Genomic DNA, 27,171 nt, shown 5'->3' on the forward strand with positions numbered 1-27,171 from the left:
AAATCCCACTTATGATAAATGATCCTTTCACTGTTGAATTTGTTTTGTATTTGGTAGAGCTTTTTGCAGTTATGTTCATCAGGATACTGGCCTATAATTCTTTTGTGGTGTCCTTTTCCAGTTTAATACCAGGGTAATGCTGGCCTTATGAAATGAAGTATTCCTTTCTCTTCAATTTTTTAAGAGTTTGAGAAGGATTAGTTAGAAATTATTCAGATGTTATTACTTAAATGTTTTATAGAATTCACAAGTGAAGCTGTTTGGTCCTTAACTTTTATTTGATTTTTTAAAAAAGATTTTATTTATTTATTTGATAGAGATCACAAGCAGGCAGAGAGGCAGGCAGGGAGAGAGGAGGAAGCAGATTCCCTGCTGAGCAGAGAGCCTGATGCGGGGCTTGATCCCAGGACCCTGAGGCCATGACCTGAGCGGAAGGCAGAAGCTCAGGTCACCTCATGATCCCATCCCATCAGGTCACCCACTGAGCCACCCAGGTGCCCCTGCTGAGATGTTTTTAATGAGTGATTCAATCTCCTTACTAGTAATTGGCCCCTTCAGATTTCCTATTTCTTCATGATTCAGATTTGGTAGGTAGTATATTTTTAGGAATTTTCCATGCCCTCTAGGTTGCCTGATTTGTTGTACTCTGTTCATAGTAGTCTCTTAGGATCCTTTGTATTCTGGTGGTCTATTGGTTGTAACAACTTCTTCCTCATGTTTGATTTTGCATCCTGTGTCCTCAGTCTAACTAAAGGTTTGTCAATTTTCTTTAAAAAAAAAAAAAAAAAAGGCTCTCAGATTCATTTTAGTTTCTATTTCATGTATTATTCCACTTTGATCTTTATTTCCTTCCTTCTACTAACTCTGGGCTTTATTCCTTTTTGTAGTTTCTTGAGGTGTAAAATTAGGTTGAGAGCTCTTGTTTCTTGATCCCAGCACTGAATGCAGTGAACTTTTGGTATATCCCTTAAGTTTTGGTATGTTGTGTTTCCACTTGTCTCAAGGCCTTTTCTCTCCTTTCTTATTTGACCCATTGGCTGTTCAGGAGCATGCTATTTAATCTCCCTATATTTGCAAATCTTCTAGTGTGCTTCATCTAATTTTCTAGTTTCATATTATTGTGGTCAGAAACGATACCTGATATTTCAATTTTCTGAAATTAAGACTTTTTTTGGTCGTACATGTGATCTTGGAGAATTTTCCATGTGTGCTAAAGAAAATGTGTATTCTGTTGCTTTCAGAAGGAATGCTGTGTATATGTCTGTAAGGCCAATGTTTCCATATTGGTTTTCTGTCTGAATGGTCTATTTCTTGATGAAAGTGGGGTATTAAAGTCTGCTACAATTACTGTATTGCTGTTTCTCCCTTTATGTCTGTTAATATTTGCTTTATGTGTTTAGGTGCTCCTATGATATTTATGAATGTTCTATCCTCTTGTTGGACTGACATCTTTATCATAATGTAATACCTCTTTTTCTTTGATAACAGTGAATACTATGCTGGGGGAAAAGAGAAATTTCACCTTTAATTTAGTCACTGAACTTTACAAGTAGCACTGAGGACATTTCTAAAATCATGAACATTAGCTGGAAAAGAGTCAAGTCAGTAAAGAGCAATTCCTGGGGCACCTGCCCGTGTTTATGGCTACTGTGCAATCTTGGCCAAGTCACAACCTTTCAAGGCCTGGGTTTATCCATCGTTTAAGATCAGAAGATTTTCGGGATGCCTGGGTGGCTCAGTTGGTTAAGCTGCTGCCTTCGGCTCAGGTCATGATCCCGGCGTCCTGGGATCGAGTCCCACATCGGGCCCCTTGCTCAGCGGGGAGCCTGCTTCTCCCTCTGCCCCTGCCTGCCATTCTGTCTGCCTGTGCTTGCTCTCCCTCTCTGATAAATAAAATCTTAAAAAAAAAAAAAAAATCAGAAGATTTTCTTCTAAAATTCCATAAATTATTACCTATTTTACAAACCTATAGGTTACTTATGACATATGGCATATTTTAGGAATTATTTTTTAAAAACCTCTTTATTATCCTCTTCCAGAAATGCAGCAGGATCCCTAAACTCCACACACTGAAAAGGCAAAGCACGAAGACCAGCCCTGTTTGTGCTGCCGCCATAGCTGCAGAGGAATGTCTGGCAGCAAGAAATGAAATGTGTTTCAGTCACTACATGGCTGTAGCTACACGTGGAGATTTCTCGGCCAGGTTTTTAAATCTGAGTTAAGGTAATAAAAACCAGGAAGTTTTTTGCTCTGCATTAAGACTCCATTGGTGTGTCTGAGCTCCTGCTCCCAAAAGGGCCACTAATAGATGAACTTCTCGTATGGCCAAGCACAAGCCTCTCTCGTCTTCCAAATGCTTCATTTACTAAAACACAAATAAACAGTTAAGAAGTTACCAGGTCAGAAAATTAAGAACCTATGATATAAAATACAGAGACGCAGAAATGAACAAGGATGGTTCTCTGCCCTAGTGTGGAAGTTTTATGAAACTATATTTAACACCTTATCAACGGGAAATGAAATAACCAACAGAGAAGTCCAGATTAACATTCTGAATGAAGTTAACCGTGTTTTAAATTGGTCTGCTATTTAACTTACTTTGCCTTGTCCTGGTTTTAATCCACCTTGATAAAGTGACTATTTTCTTTCATTAACCAGCAGAAAACTTTTTTGGATTTAAAACCCTTTTTCTACAAGGAAGACTGAGGGATCAGAAGAGCTACATCTTCTGTGTGTACAGGACAAGCCAGACAACCTCAAGGTAATAAATAAGCAACCAGGTTCTCCTGAAGTCTTCGGAGAAGAGGGGTCCCTTAAGGAAAGCTGGATTTTGGGGGAAGTAGTTGAGAAAAGGTGGATTATTCACACTGGGAAGGGGAGGGCTGTTCTTAGAAACCATGTTATATTTCCTTCCAGCTTTCCCATAAATTCAAATTTTGTCAAGTATTTAAAAAATAATCTACATTTAAATTGTGAAGACAAATTTGTGAACATGAACATCTCCAAATTACATGTGATCTTGTCTATTTCCCCAAGCGGACTACATTACAGGATGAACACCAGATCTACTTATTGTATTCAAGCCACACATTTTTCTCGTTTAGAAAAAGGGAATTAAAATTCTTACCTGATGAGACAGTGCTTATATCCCAGACCCGAAGCCCTTCTTTCTGACCTCCAAAGGCATAAATAAATGGCAAATCAGGGCAACAGGAAGAACAGAACAGAACTCCCTAGGAAGAGGAAAACAGATGGTCAGTCCTTCCAGAAAGCCCCAATGTAAACCCCTGCTCCTATCTACATATATTTGAACCAACTCACCAGTATCTCTTACGTCTCTTGCAGAGTCTTACAAGACAAAGCCATGTAAGTTCAGCACGATGGCCATTCTGTGAGGATGTATGCACTCTGACTACTGAGGTCTCTAATCTCAGTTTTCCCAGAAGCTTTTATTTCCCCTTTTTTTTTTTTTAAAGATTTTATTTATTTATTTGACAGACAGAGATCACAAGTAGGCAGAGAGGCAGGCAGAGAAAGAGAGAGCAAGGAGGAAGCAGGCTCTCTGCGGAGCGGACAGCCCGATGTGGGGCTCGATCCCAGGACCCTGGGATCATGACCTGAGCCGAAGGCAGAGGCTTTAACCCACTGAGCCACCCAGGCGCCCCTTTTATTTCCCTTTTTAAGCAATGATGTTACTGTAGGTCACCATTAAATCATTTTTTTAACTTCTGAATTTTTTTTATGCTTATTACTAATACATATGCATTATAGAAAACAAACACAAAGTATAAAAATCAGTAAGATAATACTGTTTAAATTTAAAATCTTATTCCAAAACATAAACATTTAAGCATTTAAATATAAGTGGGAGATAGTACTATATAATTGCATCTGTAACTTACTTTCCCCACAAATATTTATACAAACAGATGCACAGTGTTCTGTATCTACAATTATACTAACTCAGTGCCTGACATATAGTAGGTGCTCAATAAATATTTGCTAAATGAATTCTGGTTATTTCTAAATTTTTTGCTACTACATAGTAATCCATTTCGGTGTAGTCAAAACTAGTTATGCAAAGATGTAGTGATAGATAAACTGACCCTAACAGCTACAGTGCCCTAAAGGTCCAAGCTTTCCTGGGATGGGCCCCAATTTGGAGTTAAAAAAAGAAAACCATGGCCATTCTCCTCAAGTCCTAGAAAATCTCTTTCCATCCTTCTTCCCAAACAACTGTTCATTGTGTCTGTTAGGAAAGGAACCAGATAAGGACAATTTTAGAGGATCTTAATGACTCACAAACCTCCCACCAAGTTTGACTAAGCTCAAAATGAACCTCCCAGCAAACCCATATTCTTTAATGCAGTGATTCCTAGGGAAAGACAATACAGGTCAGAAACAAACAAAAAAGCTGAAAAGGAAGATGCCCAGATAAATTCTTACCATTTTCATGTCCCTAGAGTGAACCAGACTTGGCCTGTCTCCTAATATGTCCCAGATCTTCACATACTTGTCTGCTGATGCTGTCACAAGACAGCCCTTGATTTGACTACTTAGATCAAGACCTAAAGGAAGAGATTAGTTCAGCCTCTGAAATGTAGATTTACTTCATCGTAAGTTAATAGAAATGAAACACTATTTGGGCTCACCGGAAATTTCATCATTGTGTGCATTAAGTGTAAAAATTGGCTTATCTGAACGTGCATCCAAATTATACACAAAGCCGTCATCCGTACTGGCCTGGAAAGAGGAAAAGACAGTCAAGGTCATGCTACATGGCAAGAAAATTTAGCAATGGGTAAGCAGTGTAAATTATAGTAGAAACCAGCTATTTACCTGAGGAGCTTATTTAAAACAAACAAACAAACAAAAAACAAAAAACCCACGAAAAATTTCCTGGGGTATAAGCGGGATTTGTCCCTGCATGGATTAATGCAGCTGGTGCGTGTACCACGCAGTGGGCATGAGGATGAAGCTTTGGTGGTGGTGCGGGCGAGGCTGAGAGATGGGCTAGCTGAGGTCACGTCCAAGGGAACAGAGGCCTGGGAAGCACAGCCTTTACAGTACAGGCAGAGGGAACCAGAGAGAGAGGGTATAATATAGGTCGTCAGGGGAGCAAAGAAATAGCGCTTCTGAAGAAAGCAACAAAGGTCAACATTTGGCAGCGAGGCTTCATGAGTAAGGGAGGCAGATTACGGTGGATTGTTACACTCCCAAGAAAGGGGAGAAAAGAAGGAGCCAAGAGACAGACCTAGTCTAGGATAGGAGAGAGGCTTGGCCTGTGTGCCAGCTGAGGGCAACAGCCACGGCAGGAAACGAGGGGAAAAAGGAACAAGTGAGAAGTCTTAATGGCTGGGCCGCGAAGAGGACAAGAGGACAGAGGGCTCATCACGGGAGCCTGGCGTGAAGGAGGCAAACCATTTAATTGTAATCACTTTCCATTTTCCTAAATATCTGTGATTTTAGTACCAATGAAAACTTGTTAGCGAATAACCTCAGAAATTATGTGTGCTTCAGTGCTGAGAGCCAAATTACAACACAACATTCAAATACCACTGGCACTTCACTCCTGATAACCATAAAAGGGAATCTGGCTTCAGGCGACACAGCTGGGAACAGCAATGTGCCTCTGAGCAGAGGGAGACTACATGTGCTCAGAATCAATGTTTCAGGAACCTTAATAAAACTATCCACCGATGGGCGCCTGGGTGGCTCAGTGGGTTAAGCTGCTGCCTTCGGCTCGGGTCATGATCTCAGGGTCCTGGGATCGAGTCCCGCATCGGGCTCTCTGCTCAGCGGGGAGCCGGCTTCCCTCCCTCTCTCTCTGCCTGCCTCTCTGTCTACTTGTGATCTCTATCTGTCAAATAAACAAATAAAATCTTAAAAAAAAAAAACCAAGAAACTATCCACTGATTTTAAGAAAGCATTTCTTTCTCTCATTCATAAAGTACTACATATTTTACTTTAGGAAAATTAGGAAATTTATGGATGTACCACAGTTTCTTTAATCTTCTGGATGAAAGCTTGGGTTTTATTTCTCCATGGATTGAAAGGTCTGCAGAATCTTTGGATGCTACACAGAAAACTGTTATCCTATACATATTAAGGATACTTAAACCAAGAACTTAATACTTTTTCCTATCTGGGAGACTGCTATATTAAACAGGCTAGCATTCTCATCACTGAAGCTCCATTTAATTTAAATAAAATCATCTTCTTGGATGAAATTAACTATTAAAAAATATAGATTAGGTATGCTTAATATTTCAAAGAAACACACTAATAATATGATCAAAATCAGGAACTAAAATGTGGCACTTTGAAATGGCTGGAAATTAGCAAAATCATTTACATGTTAACCATCTGTGGCTGCCCCATTATTGTTAAGAGTTTTTTTTAACCCTAAAATCTAACTATTCCACAGTATTAATACAGAAAAAGCAAGGCGATTGGCTGGCTCAGTTGGTAGAGCATGTGACTCTCCATGTCAGGGTTGGGAGTTCAAGGCCCATACTGGGCGTGGAGACTTAAACCCAAAAAACCAAAAAACAAACCCCAACCCTCCCCGCCCCAAAACAAACAAACCTCCACCAGAGAAAGATTCTCTCTACAGTGGAATTAGAGAAGTCATTAGTAACCTAGATAAGCAAAACAGTATGTAGCTTTACCAAAAAATGACAAGGTGAAAAGTGATTCCAAGTCACTCTCTCAATCTGCCCGCTGAATCGCCACATTCGATGGCTTTCATCTGGACTTCGGCAGTCATACAAAGCCACTGACCTGGACAGACAGGCAAAGTTACGGTTTTAAGAGTTCAATTCGTCTATATGTTTTATATTTATTTATAATGAAATGGTAACAAAACAACACTGTGAACTCAAGATCCAATTATATAAAGCCTGTTTTAAGGTTCTAAAATAAAGAAGAAAAGAGGAGTTGATTTTCACTAGCTGGTAGACTCTGGATCTGTCACTTGAAGGCACTGGTGGCTCTGGATATCACAGCAGACTTGACCGTCTCCAGGCTCAGCCATCCACTCACAAGATGAATCCTCTCTATTTCCAAAAGACTAGGACAACTTTGAATTTTCCTGTTCCCAGCAGTGCTCAGAGCCAGATAATTCATGTCTTAACCACATTTACTCTATAAGCAGGTTACCGTGCTGGGGAAGCCAGTGGATAGACTTTATAATTCTGAATGAATCCGAACTAAAAAATATAACTATTACTCTTCAAAAGAGAAGGAATCAAAATAAAGATTGCAAGTTGGTTTCTGCTTCTACTGGCTCTCTCTCCCACCTTCAGACCCAATCCGCAAAAAGGTGCACACGCATGACTGGAAAACCCCTGTGAGGGACTGCAGTGGGTCTAATTCCTCCCTTCCCCCTCCAGCCACACTCTCTGTCGGGGTTATAGGAATTCTGCCACAAATGCACTCTGTTCCCCACTCCATGTTATCTCTTTCCGCCTAGAAAGTAAGCCAGAAGTATACTAGTTCTGAGCCTAGGTCTAAAGAGGCGTTGGTATCTCTGCTGAAGCGTCTGACCTCACCATGAGAACATGCGGGGGCTAGCCCACTGGTCCCGAGGATATGAAACAAGGAGAGCCCAATCTCCATCGCCCCACCAAAATAAGCCAAGATCTACCAGTTGAACCTAGCCCAGATTAGCTCAATCTTGCAGTGGCATAAGAAATACATGTCTATTGTATGTCTACTCTAAGTCACTGAATTTTGGACAGCCTGCTTTGTAGCAATGGCAAACTCCTATGCCCTCTAAAAATCAAAGCAGTTGCTAGTTAGGAACTACATTATTACAAGAGAACAACATTCCCTTAGAGACTGAAAGGACCAGAGTTGAAAGGGACAAGTGAGTATCACTGCAAATTTAAACACTCAGTATTGTAGTCTGAGCATCAAGTCATACTTTCTGAATTAGAAGATTCAAAACAGCAGCAATAATTCCTGCAGTGTTTTCTTACTTATCATAGGATCCAGAAATCAGAGTCTGTGCTTCAAATGGATGAAACTGCAAAGTCTGGACCTAATAGGAGAAAACATAAATAAACAGATCTATGTTTGTTTGGTTTTGGTAAAACTGCTGAGTACTTAAATCCAGAAAATCAATTTGGCAGTGTTTCTATAAATTTTTCCCTTTGAAATTTAGTAGTATTTAGAGAAACAAATGTACTACATAATCAAAAGGACAAACATTTTCAAATAAAAGCAGATACTTTAAAGACAATGCAGGATTTCTCAAGTTGTGTTTGACAGAATACTTACATCCCTCAAATGTTAAATATACTGAGAACAAAAGAGCGAGCAGTCAAACTTACTGGGCAACTCTACATATTCTGACCTATTCTGAAGTCCCCGACTGCACGCTAGGACATCTGACCTCTGAGTTCTGCAACAACAGATCTGTTAAATCCTTTAACCTCATCTGGTGATTGACAGCCCTGTCTCTTTATGGGTCTCTGTAAACATGCTACAAATTACTAATGTTTCCAGTCACTTCATCCATCTCCGCAGTTGGAGCTCTAAGATGAGTAATTCTAACTATCATACTGGGCTCTGTGAGGGTCCAATAAGATAGCATGTCAAAGCACTTTATAATTCACAGAAAGTCATGTATGTTTGGGATTATTGTAGCCAACATTTGTCCCATACTTTTTAGACTCCCTTTTATCCACTCAATCACCATACCTTGTCTGTGTGTACAGCAAGGCTAGCTGCTGGCTTCCCTAAGGACATATCCCACAGAATTACAGTGTTGTCAGCTGATGCACTTGCCAGCACGTTTCTGAGAAAGGGAGGAGACAAATCAGGTGATTGGTTTTAAAGTCAAGAGCACGAAATTTAAGAATTCCATTTTCAATGACATCCAAAAGAATAAGATACTTAAGAATAAATTTAACAAAAGCATTTAAAGTTTACATATTGAAAGCTACAAAAGATTGTTGGAAGAAAGAGTATCAGAATGAAAGGAAAGATATCCCATGTTCATGGATTGGAAGACTTTTTTTAAAAAAGATTTATCTACTTATTTAAGTAATCTCTACACCCAATGCGGGGCTCAAACTCATGGCCCTGAGGATGAAGAGTTGCATGCTCCACCAACTGAGTCACCCAGGCACCCTGATTTAATGTTGTTAAGACAGAAATACTGCTATTTACAGACTGATCTATGGATTTGGCCAATCCCTTTCAAAATCCCTGCAGACTTTTTTTTTTTTTTTTCAAAGAATGGACAAGCTGGTTTTAAATTCATATGGAGGGGTGCCTGGGTGGCTCAGCTGGTTGCATATCCAACACATGGTTTTAGCTCAGGTTGTGATCTCATGGGTCATGGGATCGAGCAGCCCCTCATCAGACTCTGCACTTGGTGTGAGTCTGCTTGGGATTTATTTTCCTCCCTCTGTCCCACCCACTTGCATGTACTTTCTCTAAAATAAATACATCTTTAAAAAAAAGTTCATAGGGAAATGTAAAGGACTCAGAACAGCCAAAATAATCTTGGAAAAGAGAGCAAAGCTGAAAAGTACACAGTATGGATTTCAAAATGGACTGAGAAGCCACAATAATCCAAACAATGTCGTACTGGCTTAAGGACAGACATACCAGTTAACAAAATAGAATGAAGAATAAGTAAATCCTTAAATTTATGGTCATTTGTTTCTGACAAAGATGTTAAGATTATTCACTGTTCACTGGGGAAAAGAAAAGTATTATCAACAAATGGCTCAGGGACAATTGGATATCCTCATGTAAAAGAATGAAGTTAGACCTCTATCTCATACGACCTCAAAATAGATCAATGGACCTACTAATGTAAGAGCTAAAACTATTAAACTCTCAGAAGAAAACAGGTATAAATCTTTGTGACCCTGGGTTAGGCAATGATATCTTAGGTATGACAAGAAAAGCCTTAGAAACAAAAGACATAAATGAAATGGACATCACCAACATGAAAACCTTTTGTATTGTAAATGAGATCAAGAAAGTGAAAAGACCACGGAATGGGAGAAAATTAGTTGTAAGTCATATCTGATAAAGGACTTGATTCTAGAATATATAAAGAACTCTCAAATAATAAAAAGATAATCTAATCAGAAGATGGGCAAAGAATATGAATGGACATTTCTCTAAAGAAGATCTATAAATAGCAAATGAGCATGTGAAAAGTTGTTCATTAGGGAAATGAAAATGAGAATATGGGATACCACTACATACTCACAGGACAGGTATAACGAAAAAGACAAACAATAGTAACTGTTAGCAAAACAGAAAAATCAGCTACCATGCTGGTGGGAATGGAAATGGTACAGACACTACCATATGGCCTAGAAATTCCACTCCTTAGGGATAGATCCTAGAAAAGAAAAACAGGTCTGTGCAAAAATCTGTCCACTAATATTTACAGTAGCATTATTCATAATAGGCAAAAAACAATCACAAACAAAATGTCTATTAACTGGTGAATAGATACATGAAATGTCATACAAGCATTCAATCAATTAAAAAGGAACGATGTACTAATTAATGCTCCAACAGGATGGACCTTGAAAACATTATACAAAAGTGACAGAATCCAGACACAGAAGGCCACATATTTTATGATTCCTTTTCTAAGAAGGAATGTCCAGACAGTCAAATCCAGAGAGACAGAAAGAAGATTAGTGGCTGACTGGGGCTGGAAGCACAGGAGGAGGAGGAATGACTGTTTATAGTACAGATTTCTTTTTTGGACTGATGAAAATGTTTTGGAATTAGACAGTGGAGATAGGTGTACAATTTTGGGAATACACCCCAAGTCACTGAACTATACACGTTAAAGACTGAATTTCATGATATGTAATTTTATATCTCGATTTTTTTAAACTAGAAAAGGGCATGGGACGCCTGGGTGGCTCAGTTAGTTAAGCGGCTGCCTTCAGCTCGGGTCATGATCCCAGCATCCTGGGATCGAGTCCTACATCGGGCTCCTTGCTTGGCAGGGAGCCTGCTTCTCCCCCTGCCTCTGCCTGCTATTCTGTCTGCCTTTGCTCTCTCTCTCTCTCTGACAAATAAAGAAAATCTTAAAAAAAAAAAAAAAAGACATTAAATGCTATTAATAAGAAAAAACAATTTACCTACCTCTTAGGGATCAAGTGATAATAATGTCATTCTACAGGAGAACACAGGCCTCAGAGCCCAGAAAACTTGAAAAGGGGTTCCTGGTGGTGCTGCCATTTACTAATCGTAAGTCTTAGAAGTCAGTCTCACTTCCTTGCCTGCCGATGAGAATGCTACAGCCAACTTCAAAGGGTTACTACTCAAGTACATGGCTGAGTGACCAGAAGACAGTAGGTCCCTGATTAATGTTAGCTGCCTGTCTTTCCTCTTTGTAAAAACAGATATTCCTGGGGGCGCCTGGGTGGCTCAGTGGGTTGAGCCGCTGCCTTCGGCTCGGGTCATGATCTCAGGGTCCTGGGATCGAGTCCCGCATCGGGCTCTCTGCTCAGCGGGGAGCCTGCTTCCTTCTCTCTCTCTCTCTGCCTGCCTCTCAGTGTACTTGTAATTTCTCTCTTTCAAATAAATAAATGAAATCTTTAAAAAAACAAAAAAAAAAACAAAAACAAAAACAAAAAAAAACAGATATTCCTGGAACCTCATTCTTCACTATCTGATTTGAAATGGCTGACACAGAATTAAGTCATTAGTGATCATAATATTTGTCTAGAAAATCAATATGCTATTAAAATAAAATGTTGATGGGTTTATTTCTGGAGCATTATTTCCTCAAGAAATACTTCCATTATACAAACTGCTTTCTGTTTTATAACTCACATTTCAGTGACACAGGCAGGGTCTCTTAAGAGGATCATGTATATTATTTGATTCTAATCAATGAATTTCAAATTTCTACCATTAAGTTCCATATACAAGTCATTAATGTTTTAAGTCCTTGGCAGGTCAAAGATTTAATGTTACTTAAATTCCCAATATTTTGTTTATATTCAATGCCTGCCAACAGCAAAAAGTTAAAATTTTACAGTACATTTTTCATCCTAGTCCTTCTCCCAACACTTGAGATTCCTTTCATATTAAAATTCTTAGTGTATCAGGCTTAAAAATAAATTACCAGCCCCTCAAACTCCCGAATGCTGTACTCCCAAGAAGAGTACAACAATAAGAGTATGAATGAGCAGAGAACATGCATGTTGGTCCCGGGAGCATTTTATTTCCCCAACTAGGAACAACATCAATATGTTATTCTTCACGATCCCAAACTTTTCTGTGCACCAGGGCATGTATGGCAAGTATTTAAAAGCACTCGTGTACCTTTTCAGTAAAGAAAGGGGAAAGGAGAACCAAGGTCTGTAATAAGATGGAGAAAGTAGAGGAGTTAAGGAGCAAAGACACGGGTGGCCCTGCAGTCACGAAGGTGTGAGTGCAGACAGGGTGCGGCAGGGGTACTGGTGCTGGCAGCGTCTGCACGGAGCTCGGGAGCTGTGGTTGGGCAAAGGCACTGCTGGATCAGCCGGAAGTGATGAGGAACTGTTCTGCCAGAACAAACTCAGTTACTCAAATTAACAGCTACTATATGTAAGAATTTAGTATACATAATTACCGTGACAGGTCAGATTTATTAACAACTGGGTTCCTAAAAGCAGGGCACACTCATTCCGATCTCTTATTTGTCTGCCCATTAGTTAAGAACGGGCCCAATTCAGATAAAACCTGGGGAAATTTTTAAAAAACAAAACAACACAACAGATTCTTGGGCCCTTGCTCCAGATGTGACTCAATCTTAAGGAGATTAGAGACCAGGAATTTAACCTTTACTTATTTTTTTAAAAGATTTTATTTTTAAGTAATCTCTACACCCAATGTGGGGCTTGAACTCACAACCCTGAGATCAAGAGTCGCAAACGCTACCGAATGAGCCAGCCAGGTGCCCCTCACCAAATGGTTCTAACTCTGAAGAGGTGTGAGCGCAAACAGGAAGACAGGCTCTCGTCGGTGAGCCAGCACTCTGGGCCCCTCCTCCCCGCGCTCACAATTACAAAGGATCCCGTGTAACAGAGAGGTTGGGAAAATGGGTCTCGGGTGACCCCGCTTGTTCTTACGCCTCAAGTAAGCTCAACCTGATGCTCATCTTCCTTGCCTTAGAAGCCCCTCAAACCAACCATGCTATTAGGAAAATGGCCTTCTGGGGTAACTGCTGTTTAAAGAGGAGTATAAAGAATATGCAGACGACACATGCAAAAGAAGGAAGTGGAACTCTTACCTTCGACTGTGCGCAACACTTAACTCAGAATGGATCCAAACACCTAAATGTAGGAGCTAAGACTATAAAACTCTCAAGGGAAGAACCTCATGACAAGGATCTGGCAAAGATTTCTTGGATAGAACACTAAACGCACAGGCAACAAAAGTAAAAATAAATTGACTACATCAAAATTAAGAACTGTGCGTCAAAGGACACTATCCCAAGAGTTAAAGGGGATCCATCAGATGGGGGAGATGTTTGCAAATCACATATCTGAGGAGAGATTGTATCCGGACTATATAAAGATCTAAAACTCAGTGAAAAACCAAAAAACTCGATTCAAAATGTGCAAAGGTCTTCAAAAGACATTTCTCCGAAGATAAACACAAATGGGCCAACAGGCACCTGAAAAGTGCTCCACAAAATGGTAAACACAGAACTGCCACACGAAGCAGCAATTTCACTTTCGGGGAGACACTCGTAAGAACTGAAAGCTCGGATATTTGTACACTAACGTTATTTACATCAATGTGTGTAACCGCAGCACCGCTCACAACAGCCAGGAGGTAGGAGCGACCTAAGTGTTCCTCGACAGATGGAAAAACAAAATGTGGGTGATCCGAACAATGCAATGTCATTCAGCCTTAAAGAGAAAGGCAATCTTGCCACATGTGACAACATGGAGGACGTCGTGCTAAGTGAAATAAGCCAGTCACCAAAGGGCCGATACTATACAATTCTACATTTCTAAGGTAACTCCAAGAGTTGACTTTACAGAGACACAAAGGTTACTAGGGCCTGGGGGTGCCAAGGATGGAGAGTTGTTGTTTAATGGATACATGCTTTCAATTTTGGAAAATGACAAAAGCTCTGGAGTTGGACATTGCACAACAACGTCCACTGAACTATACATTTAAAAATAGTTCAAGTAGGGGCACCTGGGTGGCTCAGTGGGTTAAAGCCTCTGCATTTGGCTCAGGTCATGATCTCAGGGTCCTGGGATCGAGCCCCACATCAGGCTCTCTGTTCAGCTCTCTGCCTCTCAACCTACTTGTGATCTCTCTCTGTCAAATAAATAAAATAAAAAAATCTTTAAAAAAAATAGTTCAAGTGGTAAATATTACATATATTTTATCACAATTAAATCAGCTGAAAAGGGACGCCTGCGTGGCTCAGTTGGTTGGACAACTGCCTTCGGCTCGGATCATGATCCTGGAGTCCCGGGATCGAGTCCCGCATCAGGCTCCCAGCTCCATGGGGAGTCTGCTTCGCTCTCTGACCTTCTCCTTGCTCATGCTCTCTCTCACTGTCTCTCTCTCAAATAAATAAATAAAATCTTTAAAAAAAAAAAAATTAGCTGAAAAAAATTTGGATGAGATTTTGTGCAAACTAAACGAAATGAGGGAAATGTTTCCCATGAAAAGAAACACAATTTGGCACCACTGGCATTGAAGCAGCTTTTCCCCCAGTGCTGCTGGGAGGGCGCTTGGTCACCAAGTCTGTAATGAGCCCGAGCCCCTACAGACCTTGGAGCTGGCAGGTGATGTGTGGGCTACGAGGACACAGACGGCAAAGCCCTTGCCTTCAAGCGGCATACACTGCAGGAAAGGGAAGGAAGACACAGAGACCCCAACACATGACGTGGAGACAGGGGTAGGCATGAGTTAAGATGACGGTGGTTACAGTCTCTAACAACCCTCCAAATGTTATTTCTTTTTTACCTGATCAGCTTATTCCAGGAAAGGTCCAGGACAGCGTCGGTATGCCCCTCCGCGGAGGAACTCTGTAATAATTGTTTCATTACTTTTTGTATTAAAGTGACCCCTGTAATTGACCTTAATTTGAAAGATTCTTTAAATCTTGCTGTTTGATCTTCAGCAAACTTGCTTTCAAGCTGAAGACCTAAAGAAACACCTTGCCTTCCTGTTACTTTAGGGATCCGGGATAAATACTCCTTACAGAAGACAAGCTATAGCAGTTCTTAATCTAGGTGGTAGAGTTCTACAAATAACCACCCCCCCACCCCAAAGTTAAGTTTTAAAAGCGGCAGGAACTAATACATTGATATTTAGAATTCAACATACTAAAGGCTAAACAGAATTCTTTCAAAAATTCCAAGAAGCATAGGAGTGTGAATAGTTACTATACCAAAAGGGTCAAACCCGAGAGTAAGTGGTTTGGGGAAGGATGAGTAACATAGCAATGGGTGCAATCAGAGATCCGTGCTTCCCTGGATGGGCCTTTTGAAACCCCAACTATGGACAATATCTGTCCTGTTCTGCCAAAGCGTCTAACTGAAATACTAACTGTATGCTCTCCTGACTCCACCCCACCAGTAAACTTCTCTGTCGTGAGAGTTTAATTATTGACTTGTTTACCTTCTTCCCTTTCTTTTTCTTCTTTTTCGATAGCTTACTTCCAAGAGTGAAGACTGGTTCTAAAGAGTCCACTATGTCAAGGTCCCACACTTCAATAACGGGGGTCATGTTTCCCACAGCAATATAATTTCCTACAGGAGGAAGTGAGGTATTGGATTTGAAACATTTCTAATGAAAAATATTGCACCGTGGGTTGAGTGATTTCTTAGAGCACTTTCTCTCAAACTTTCACATGCATGTGTTGTCACCTGAATATTCAAATGCATATTCCATTTCAGAAGGGCTGGGGTGTGCCCCTGCATAAGCACTCTGACCAGCTCCCAGGTGTACTGTACTGTGCTGCTGGCCCTTGGACCATAATTTGAATAAAAAGGGCTCAGTCTTTTGACCCCAGGGTCCCTACTTAGGTTCTAAGAACAAAACTCATCTTCCACCTTCACCCGTGTTGTGAAAACAGGGACTGAATCAGATCATGAAGGTGAATAAGCTTGGCAAACGAGACGTGAGGTTGAGCAGGACCAGATTTGACCTTTCTTAAGAAGCAGGATGCGGCAACTAGCAGGGTGTGGCTGGGGCGACAGCAACTAACACAAGAACCTACTTACTTCTCTCTTCAGTCTGGTTTTACTTGAAGTTTTCTAAGAAAGGTCATGCCACCAAACTCTTGGGCCATGCTACTTTCTATTGGGTTTACTTCACACCATTTTGCAGCTCCTAATGCTGTTAGCCTGTTCTTCTGCCTACAGCAATAGCAGTTATCTGACGTCTGAAGACACACAGACTCAAAACAATTACGTGATTGTGTTTTAAGAACTAACAATGTAACTTCATAAAATAACAATTTCATTTAAAAATCAACAATTCTGAGAACATTCATAGAGAATACATAACTTATGTGGCTAGAAATAACATACAGGGCTAGGAACCCCTGAGCCATCTTAGCTTTTCTAATTACCTGTAGAATCATCTGGACTGGGATCAAAATTCAGCCATTCCACACTTAGAGGGTATGCAGACAGCAGTATATCATGATGCACATAAAAGGAATCTTCTTCCTGATTATAAACTGAAAATATAAAACATTGGGACGAGACTTTATTGTGTCAGAGTAAGAAATCACATCCCACTGAAAAGGACACACTCTCCCTGTTAAACCTACAGAAGCCCATGTGCTTAAAGCGAGTCACATCTGATGGCATCAAAAGGAGCCTCCCAAGTTGTTACCGCTCAGCAAAATTCTGCAGGTCTCATATATTCCTATCACCTGGTGTGCTCCAAAGGAACAGGAACAGGGGCAAGGAACTGACATTTGCCTGAACCCCCCCATCGGCAGATGCACTGGTTAGAACAGTCCTATACTCCAGTCCACCCACTACAGAAAACAAATGTTCATAAGGGATCCATAGGGAGCATTTGATTATTATCTTTTAAAGGTCTATCTGGCTATAAGAATAAATAAAAAAATAGAACTGGAAAGAAAGAACTCACATTTAGAAATCTAAATGCTTGTCAAGAATTACTGCTTTAGTATTTAAAGATCAACAATGTAAATAAAGCTTTTGAGAACACTTTCGGAATATGACAACTAAAACAACTGGCTCTTATCATTCAGAGTTATAATGTTAAGGAGCAAAGATATTGTTAAAATCAATGACTAAGAAGTCTTTCAAAAATTATGCAATGAAACACTGATGAAACCGAGCCCAAACAATCAGAAATCTGCCCCCTCAATATGCTTTTTATTAGAAAGAAGCAAAGTTAAGAGAGACTAAGAATTTTTAAAGAAATTCCTCAGACCACTTTCTATGTATGTTCTCTGAGGCAAGGGAAACAAAAATAAACTACGTAGAAGCTACATCAAAACTAGAATCTTCTGCACAGAGAACGAAACAATCAACAAAACTAAATGGCAACCTACAGAATGGGAGCAGATATTTGCAAATGACATATCTAATGAAGGGTTAGTATCCAGAACCTATAAAACTCAACACCAAAAAATAACTAATCCAATTAAAAAATGGACAGAAGACATGAACAGACACTTTTACAAAGAAGACCTACAGATGGCCAACAGACACATGCAACGATGCTCCACATCATTGATCAGGGAAATATAAATCAAAACTACAAGGAGAGACCACTTCGCACCTGTCAGAATGGCTAAAACCAACCACACAAAAAACAGTAGATGTTGGCAAGGATGTAGAGAAAGGGGACCCTCCTCTACCCCTGCCTGTGGAGATGTAAACCGGTGCAGCCAGTCTAGAAAACAATACAGGGGTTCCTCAGAGAGTTAAAAACAGAACTACCCTACAATCCAGCCATCACACTAGTAGGTATTTACCCAAAGAATACAAAAGTACTAATGTAAAGGGGTACATGGACCCCGATATTTATATTTATACATTATCTACAACAATCAAATTATGGAAAGAGCCCAAATGTCCATTGACTGATGAATGGATAAAGATGTGGAGTGTGTGTGTACACACACACACACACACACACACACACACACACGGAGGAATATTATTCAGCCATAAAGAAGAATGAAATCTTGCCATTTGCAAGGATATGGATAAAGCTAGAGAGTATCACACTAAATGAAATAAGTCAGAGAAAGACAAATACCATATGATTTCACTTACATGTGGAATTTAAGAAACAAAACAAGCAACAGGAATAAAGAGAGAGAGACTGTAAACCAAGAAACAGACTCTTAACTGTGGAGAACTAATGGTCACCAGGATGGAGGTGGGCGGGTGCTGGGAGCAACTGGTGTTGGGGATGAAGGAGGGCACTTGCTGTGATGAGACCCGGTGACGCATGGAGGTGCCGAATCACTGTAGTGTACACCCGAAACCAGTATTACACTGTATGTTCACTAACTGGAATTTAAATAAAAACTTTTAAAAAATTCCTCAAACCTCTGCATCTGGGTTAGATCCTGGATCGGCAGATTCCAAGTCACGTTCTATCCTATCACTTCACGACGAATGTTTAAAATGGAAAACTTGTGGTCCTGCGAGAACCTCAACTGTGGTCCAAGTACTCAGCTAACATTTTAGATAAATATAATGATGAAGCTGTAAAATAATCTCCTTTTATCCATGTCAAATCAACATTCAGATCAGCTTTTAAATGCAATTTTGAATTTATTCTTGCCTAGAGATATGCTAAATAATTTGGAGATCCACACCATTCACCAGATCCAAGTATCTCTTTAATGATGTCGATTAGACTAAGGAAGTAGGACTACCACTGCTTTAACTTCTTAACCCCTCTCCGATACTCACTAAATACAAAGGAATGACTCCAGTAAGCTCTCAAAGGAAAATGTACAAAAATCAATGTCAAACTGAGTTTCGATTTTTGAAATTAGAACTTTAGGCTTAATTCATTGAGCCACTCAGGCACCCCTGGAGTTTTTTTTTTTTTTTTGGTAAAGATTTTATTTATTTATTTGACACAGAGAGAGAGAAATCACAAGTAGGCAGAGAGGCAGGCGGCGGGGGGGCGGGGGGCAGCAGGCTCCCTGCGGAGCAGAGAGCCCAATGCGGGGCTCCATCCCAGGACCCCGAGATCATGACCCAAGCCGAAGGCAGAAGCCTAACCTACTGAGCCACCTAGGTGCCCCTAGAATTGGATTTTTAAAAATTTTGCCACATGGTTTTTATTTGAAATATGTAAAAAGTTCAAAGATCTTTAGAAGAATAACTTTGCACTAAGGTTTCTGCTATTTAAAGCCTTTTCATTTTATAAATAGATCCACAATGGGCCATGGGATTAAAATGGCCTAATCCACAGACTTCCTGAAGGCAGTCTTAAGGATTGTGAGGATTTCCAAAAATCCAAGCTACAAAATGGAGTAAGTGACAAAGTAACCTAGAAGATGTAAAAAAAAAAAAAAAAAAAAATAAACATAAAGATTTTAATTTTCAAGCTATGCAACTGTGCTTCTATAGCAAAAGGCCTTAGCTTAATATCTTTAAAGCTGCAAATTTTAAAGACAGATGATTAGAAGATTGTTGAGTAAGGACAGACATGTCTGAGGATGTGCACAGGAGAAGGGACAAGAAAAACAGAAGGGAAAATCTAGAGGCAGAATACTGCAGACGTCCTGAAGGTCTATTTTTTTTTAGAAAACAGTTATTCAATTAATGTTTGTTGACATAATAAATATTGACATTAAATACATCTGATTTAAAAATCCAAATGAAAAAGAAAAATTCGAATCAGTGCCCACTTCAGATTCAAAGCATTCACCTCCGGCTGTGGTGCAAATATTCGTTGAACTGGGAAAGGAGACTGGAGGAATGGAAGCCCTTGCATTGAGTTTTTGTGAAGAAATGCAGGGGAAATATGTGAAAAGACTGTGGAAAAAAGCAGAATAAAAACCTGCCTCTTGAGTATAATCTTCACCATGTAAAGAAAAAGTACACAGAAAAGAGACTGGAGTAAAAAGCCAGGGCAACAAGTTACCTCTCGGTAACAGGACTGTAATTGTTTCCTGTATTTTTATATGGCTTTACTTCTAGGTTTTCTCCAATGGGGAGAGAGGGAGAATGAAAAACTGGCAAAAATGTTCAAAAAAATACTAAACCTGCACGCACACACACACACCAGGAGACCCATTTCCATAAATAAGTCATGTACGAGCCACATACCAGACCACACATGCCCAAGCACAATGACCAGCGTATCTATGAACTGTATATATATAATTAACCATGTAACTTAAATGAGATCCACCAGGAACTGTGCCTGAAAATTCACAATAGTAGCTATTATAGTGATTACTTTCATCTTAGAGAACCTTTCCCCAAGGGCTGCCCGCCACTTACCGTGGACCTCTAAATTGCACTGGTCTTGTTCAGCTCTGCCACAAACTATCAGATTGTCACTGGGCTTGATCAAGAAATCTTCACGTTCATATTGCTCCTAAGTGGAGAGAATAAGTCGTTAACTAGAAGCAGATATTTGGTAAGGTTTTCCAAACACTTAAGAAGCATAATTAGAAAAGCCACATAAATATTTACCGTATCTTTCAGAGTAACATAAGGATCTTGATCATTACTTCCATAGACTGTAAGACCCAAGAAAGATTCACCAAGAGTTTCAGTATCTGTAAGAATTCATAAATTGAACAGTCATTTCGACAAAAGCATTTTCCTAAGTTATCCCATCTTAGCTCCAACTATCTGTTTCATAACTAACTGGATCATCCACAGGTGGGAAAGGAAATACTGGATAATAAATAGGAATTTAAAAGCCAATTTTAGGGGGGCATGGGTGGCACAGTCAGTTATGTGTCTGACTCTAGGTTTCAGCACAGGTCATGACCTCAGGATCTGTATCGGGTTCCGTCCTCAGTGGGGTCTGCTTAAGATTCTCCATCTCCCCTCAACACATATGCTCTCTAATGAATAAATCTTTAAAAAAAACCCAAAAAACATTTATATTTGACTTTGGAATGCATACCTGATAGTCTTGGTCTTCACAATGTTCCAATAAAATTAAACTGTAAAGCTCTCTCTTAGAAAATACTAGCACTCTGCTCAGATGGCTTGGTCAGTTAAATGTCTGACTCTTGATTTCAGCTCAGTTTGTGATCTCAGGGTTGAGATCAAGCCCTGAGTCGGGCTCCATGCTGGACATGGAGCCTGCTTAAGATTCTTTCTCCCTCTGTCCCTCCCCACTCCTATTAAAAAAAAAAAAAAAGAAAAAAGAAAAGTGTACTTACTTTTAAAAAGAGATAAAACTATCCTAAGACACCGGAATTGATATAGAATAAGGGTTGCCTGGTCAAATCAAATAAAAAGAATGATGGGCTGGGGCACCTGGGTGGCTCAGTGGGTTAAGCCTCTGCCTTCGGCTCAGGTCATGACCTCGGGGTCCTGGGATGGAGCCCCACATCAGGCTCTCTGCTCAGCAGGGAGCCTGCTTCCCCACCCACTCTTTCTGCTTGCCTAACTACCTGTGATCTCTCTCTCTGTGAAATAAATAAATAAAATCTTAAAAAAAAAAAAAAAAAGAATGATGGGTTTCACAAAGTTAAATTGGTTATTATATTGCAAGATTTCTCGGAACTGCTTCTGTGCTAATTTACTATATGACTCTGAAAGAGATGCTATTATGCCTTTTTCACTAAACTTATCTCAAAATTAGAATTCTCTTATGGCATATCTGCAAGGGTGACCTAGAGTAGACCCCAAATAACATAAAGCTCAGGAAAGAAATATACTCTAATTGTTAGGGAAAGCTACTTTAAGGAGGCAGGACTAATCTGTCTTAAACATTTGATTAACAACAAAGATGGGAATTTCAACCAGACAAGAAAGACAGCCAATAATCCACACAGTGTGGAGATTATTAAGAAGCAATTAAAAAAAAAGATTTGATTTATTTATTTGAGAGGGAGAAAAAGAACATGAGCATGATCCCAGGACCCTGAGCTCATGACTTGAGCTGAAGTCAGATGCTTAACTGAATGAACCACCCAGGTGCCCCAAGAAGCTGTTTCTGAATGCCATTTCTCCAGGCTGGGTTAGCTCTTTCTTTCTCTGTATTCCCATGGTATCTGTCCTAGCAGGATGGTCACAAGTTTAGGTGTGCACAAAGAGTCCAATGGAAAAAACTATTCTCTGCACCTGATGAAGTGTACTCTAAGAGTAAAGGCTTTGCAGCAAGAGAATGTTCAACCCTCAGCTCCACTGTCCATGACTGTGTGGCCCTGGCAAAGTCAGATGATCTTTGTAAGCCTCAGTTTTCTTTGTAAAATGGGGGTAATAACCCCTCTCTCATTATTGCAAAGAGACACAAGTTACAGATTAAATTTTTTTTTTCATTCGGGTACAGCTGAAACACAGTATTAATTTCAAGTGTACAACGCAGTGATTTACCTTGATCACTTATGCTTCATGCCAGGCTCACAGGTGTAGCAACCATCTGTCACCACAGAGTGCGATCACAGCATCTCTGACTATATTCCCTACACTGTAGCTTTCATCCCCAAGACTTACTCATTCTGTAACTGGAGACCTGTATCTCTCACTCCCCTTTGCCCATTCCCCAACTTGAATTACAGATCATACCCATCACTTGCAATAAAATATACAATACTATGCTTTTTTACGTCTTAGTTTAGTAGGTTAGCTTATTTCTTCAACTAGTTTAGGAAGCATGTTAACTGCCTTAGACTTGAGCCAATTATTTAACCGATATAAAGGACAACAAAAGCTCTGAAACAGCAGAAGCATGATCTAATACACTGAGCCTGTGATTAAAAACCAGAAGTAAGTGAACTCTAACCTGGGTCACCTTCCTCATCGTATTTATCTAAGTTGTATTCAGCCAGTTCATCATCATCCAGCGTCCTGTCGTCCTCTGGGTCGCCATCTTCCAGGGGCTCCCTTGGTCGTGCCTGGGTACGTGCACTCTGCATGCCATCTTCCGAAGGATCGCCTGTCTCCTCTTCGTCACTGCCACCTTCTTCTCTGTGCCAAGGAACAAAAAAGAGAAATCACCCAAATGGTACCATCTGACAAGAAGACCACTTCATCATCAATGTTTGAAATTTACATTTCATCTGGACTTGACTTTAGACATCAACAATCCTAAACTTACTGTAATTTTTCCTTAGCTTCAGCAATGAGACGTTTTACTTCTTCTTTACTAAGTTCTACCTATAAGAGAGCAAACATTCCGTTACCATACAGTTAAGGAAATCTTTATAAATCTCTGAGTTAAAAAGAAGTCTGAGAACTAATGTAAAATATAACTTCAAAAAATATCAAGAATCAAACTTCAATCCAGGCTCCCTAAATTTACCATAAATGGGATTTTCACAGGTCTTTATAATTATTAAATCCATTTCCCACCTGAAACTGTTAAAAAACAAAAAACAAAAAAACGCTGCTCAGTCTACTTCTTCCCAGACTTTTCAGAAAAGACTAACTTATATAAACTGGCTTCTGTGACAGTCCATCTCATTTTCTTTCAACTATTCTGATTTCTTCTTGGCTACTTCTCATTTCCCCTGTGAGTATTCCTAAATAAATTACCCCAGCCTTGGTCCCCTCCTCTCTTCCTGGTTCTCACTGTGATTCATTATGAATCACACGCTGTCACTTCCTTGCAAAGGTCATTCATTCTGGAGACTAAAACTATCACCTCGGAACTGATTACCCCTAACTCATCCTTCGCTAGTGCCCCCAGACTCCAGTTGCATCTTTCTGTCTTTCTTCCTTTTTTTTTTTTTTTGGCAGACTCCCTGGAGTCTGACAACACAGGACTCTTGATCTCACGACCCTGAGATCATGACCTGAGCCAAAATCAAGAGTCAGATGTGTAACCTCCTGAGCCACCCAGCCCCCCCCCCCCCCCAACCTTTCCAGCTGCCTTTAAGACTCTCCACTTGGGAAATCCTGTTCAAAAGGATCATTGGAGTCATTCTCTTTATTTCAAAACTGGCATTCTTTCATCTAACCAATGCTTTAATACCTTTTAAAACATCCCATTATTGCAAAACTGTAAACTCACTGAAGACAGAAACAACTTGTTCTGTGTTTACACACATAATTCAGTGCTCAGCCCCTGATAGGGATGGATACTTGATGACAGACGATGATTCAGTCAATCACTCAGTTTGCACTAAACATCTCTAGTAATATGGAAATCCTCCTGAGGGAAGACATTCATTGTTCCAGAAATTAAAGGCTTTTGAAGTTAAAGATTTTTTTTTAAAGATACTTATTTTTCGGGGCACCTGGGTGGCTCAGTGGGTTAGGTTAAGCCTCTGCCTTCAGCTCAGGTCATCATCTCAAGGTCCTGGGATCGAGCCCCACATTGGGATCTCTACTCGGCAGGGAGCCTGCTTCCCCCTCTCTCTGCCTGTTTGTGATCTCTGTCTGTCAAATAAATAAATAAAATCTCAAAAAAAAAAAAAAGATACTTATTTTTCTAATTACTCTCACTGATTTCAGTTTTTCTGGGATTTTGTAGAATAAACTTAATCTCTTCTTCCTATTTTGATTTTGTAGAATAAACGCAAACTCTTCAAGCAGTGGTTACCTAACTTGTCTGCCATTAAAATCATGTGGTGGGGGGAGGGAATCTTCTCACACTCCAGACCAATTAAATCACAATATGCAGGAGTGGGGCGCAGGCACTGTATTTTTTTTTTTTTTTTAAGTAAGCTGCAGGCCCAATGGGGGCAGGCGGGTGTGTGGCACTTGAACCCATGACCCTGTGATCAAGAGCCCAGGCTCCACCAATGAAGCCAGTGAGGTGCCCCAGACATCACTACCTTCTGAAGCTCCCCAAGTGGTTCCAGTGTGTGGACAAGTCTGGAACTCATACAGTCTTTAAAAGGTTACATGTCCCTTTTTAATAACAACTAATACCTCCTTCAATAATTTCTATTGAGATAATTTCCTGGCCTTATTCTTTCTCTCTCTATATATATACACGCAATGAGCACCTACTGGAGCCAAGCACGGGAGAAACTGGTGAATAAAACAAGCACGGTCTGTCCCCTGGTGGAATTTAAACCTTCCAAGCCCTCATTCCTGTTAACCTCACCTCCCAGCCACTTACATTCCTATCCCTTTTCCCATCTCTGTCATCACTGGCCCAAATACATTCACCCCCCCCCCCCCACTTTCCATTCCTAGCATTTACTCCCACGCACATATATGTGCATGTCAACTCCATAAAGGCAGGGAATTCTTCTGTCCTGTTTATGCCTACCCCTGGACCCTGAACAATGCCCAACCCACAAAAAGCACTGAGTAAATATCAGCTTAACAACTTAAATTATCTTCACCTCTACCACTGACTCATTTTCGAACTTCTGCAGGTTTTTTCCTTCTTAATGTGTCAGGTTTACCTCTCATCACCCACTGCCACAACATCTCACTTGGATCACTGCGAGAAATTCCCAATTCAGCGCCCAGCCTCACGACGTCACAGTCTCCACACCCGTTGTTCTACTCTACAGCTCTCGTCCTGGCCAGCATGCCCAGCACACGAGTAGAAAGTGGTTTCCCACTATCCCGTGCTCCCTCTTCCCGCTATGCCTGAGAACGCACTAGAGTGGGGGTGAGCCCTCACTGCTGTCAGTGAGAAGCTGAGAGATTCCCCACTGAGAGCAGCACCCCGCCCCCTTCCCGCCCGCCAGGCCCACGTGCTCGCCAATTCCCGGGTGGGCTGGACTCTTGGGAAGAGGCCGTGAGGGGGCGCGGCCCCCGACTCGGAGCCGGAGGGCCCCTCACCACAATCAGGCCAAAGCCGGCCTCACCCCGGCCAGTCACACCAGCCAGGCCCAGGCCGCGTGGAGGGGGTCCAGGTTCTCTAGGCGGGCCTGGACGAGGATGCCGCGAAGAGGCCGCGCCCCCTACCTCCGAGCGGCCAGGCCTACCTTGTCTGGCGTCTCTTTGGCCACGCCGCAGCGGACCCAGGCCACGCACGTCACCTGCCGACTGCGGTTCATGGTCCTCTCAGCTCAAGGACGCCTCACGCTACAGATTCGGCCGCAGCAGCACTGAGACCCCCGCCGCCCTGCGGTCGCCAGGCTCTGTGACAAGCCTGGGGGCGGCTGCTTGCACACGGCGCACGCGCAGACGCTGATTTCTGCGCCTCCGCGCCTTCTTATGACGTCATCCCAGGGCGACCGATGGGAAAGGGGTGGGAAAAGGGTTGGAAGCCGAAATGGCTGGGCGGGGAATCCACGCTGGGGTGGCCCGGGCTGTGTGGGTTGATGTGAATGGGCTTTTCCAGACGGCCCCACCTGTGACAGTCTCTGCAGACTTCACGGAGGCAATAAATAAAACTGGAACTGTACGGGTCAGAGACCTTTATTTTGCCTGCAGTTGCATAGACTTCGCTGACAAATGGTAGCGGTTTGTGGTTTTCTTCTTTTAAAGCTTTCTCCAAAATAGCTTTGTCATTTCAAGGGAGTTCAAGCGCTGTGTTGGGCTCCACGGAGCCTATGAAAATAGAAAGTTTGACTACCCCGAGGCCACTATGTTGCGAGAAGGGCACATAGGAAGAGGCCACGCTTGGGCGCTCCAGTAGGCAGTCCCAAGTTTTGGGGTCAGCCCCGGCATGTAAATGTAAGGGCTCTAGATGGTGCCAGCACCCAGACACCGATTCACCCCCGCCTTTGAGTCTCTCTGACTCAGGCCCAGACACCATGGAGCAGGAATGAATTGTCGCCACTGTGCCCTGCCTCACATTCTCACCCCCCAGAATCTGTGATCTTCGTTAAATGGCTGTTTCAAACCGTTACGGGTTTTGTTTTTTTTTTTTAATTCTCCCATAATATTTTTCAGATGACAAAATACGTATAAAATTTACCATTTTAACCATTGTTATTAGTTTTTTAAATTTGTCATTTATTTGAGAGAGGGAGAGAGAGCATGAGCGGGAGGAGGAATGGAGCGGGGGAGACAAATGAGAAGCCGACTCCCCAGTTAGCAGAGAGCCCAGTTCGGGACTTGATCCCAGGACCCTGGGATAATGACCTGAGCAGAAGGC

General features: G+C 41.2%; 1 protein-coding gene across 1 annotated transcript; it reads right to left on the bottom strand.

Moving 5' to 3' along the window:
• Positions 1-1,504: 1,504 nt before the first annotated feature.
• On the bottom strand, positions 1,505-26,254 carry PWP1 (PWP1 homolog, endonuclein). The gene is made up of 15 exons (XM_059402167.1): positions 26,054-26,254; positions 23,260-23,318; positions 22,945-23,129; positions 20,673-20,758; positions 20,478-20,574; positions 16,589-16,699; positions 15,634-15,764; positions 14,977-15,038; positions 8,707-8,803; positions 7,983-8,044; positions 6,672-6,783; positions 4,653-4,743; positions 4,447-4,568; positions 3,128-3,233; positions 1,505-2,365 (listed from the first exon to the last, which is right to left on the bottom strand). The coding sequence occupies exons 1-15, from the start codon at positions 26,123-26,125 to the stop codon at positions 2,256-2,258; spliced, it is 1,503 nt and encodes a 500-aa protein (XP_059258150.1). The 5' UTR covers positions 26,126-26,254; the 3' UTR covers positions 1,505-2,255.
• Between the last annotated feature and the right edge of the window lie 917 nt (positions 26,255-27,171).

Source organism: Mustela nigripes, chromosome 6 (assembly GCF_022355385.1).
Source record: "Mustela nigripes isolate SB6536 chromosome 6, MUSNIG.SB6536, whole genome shotgun sequence".
NCBI lineage: Eukaryota > Metazoa > Chordata > Mammalia > Carnivora > Mustelidae > Mustela > Mustela nigripes.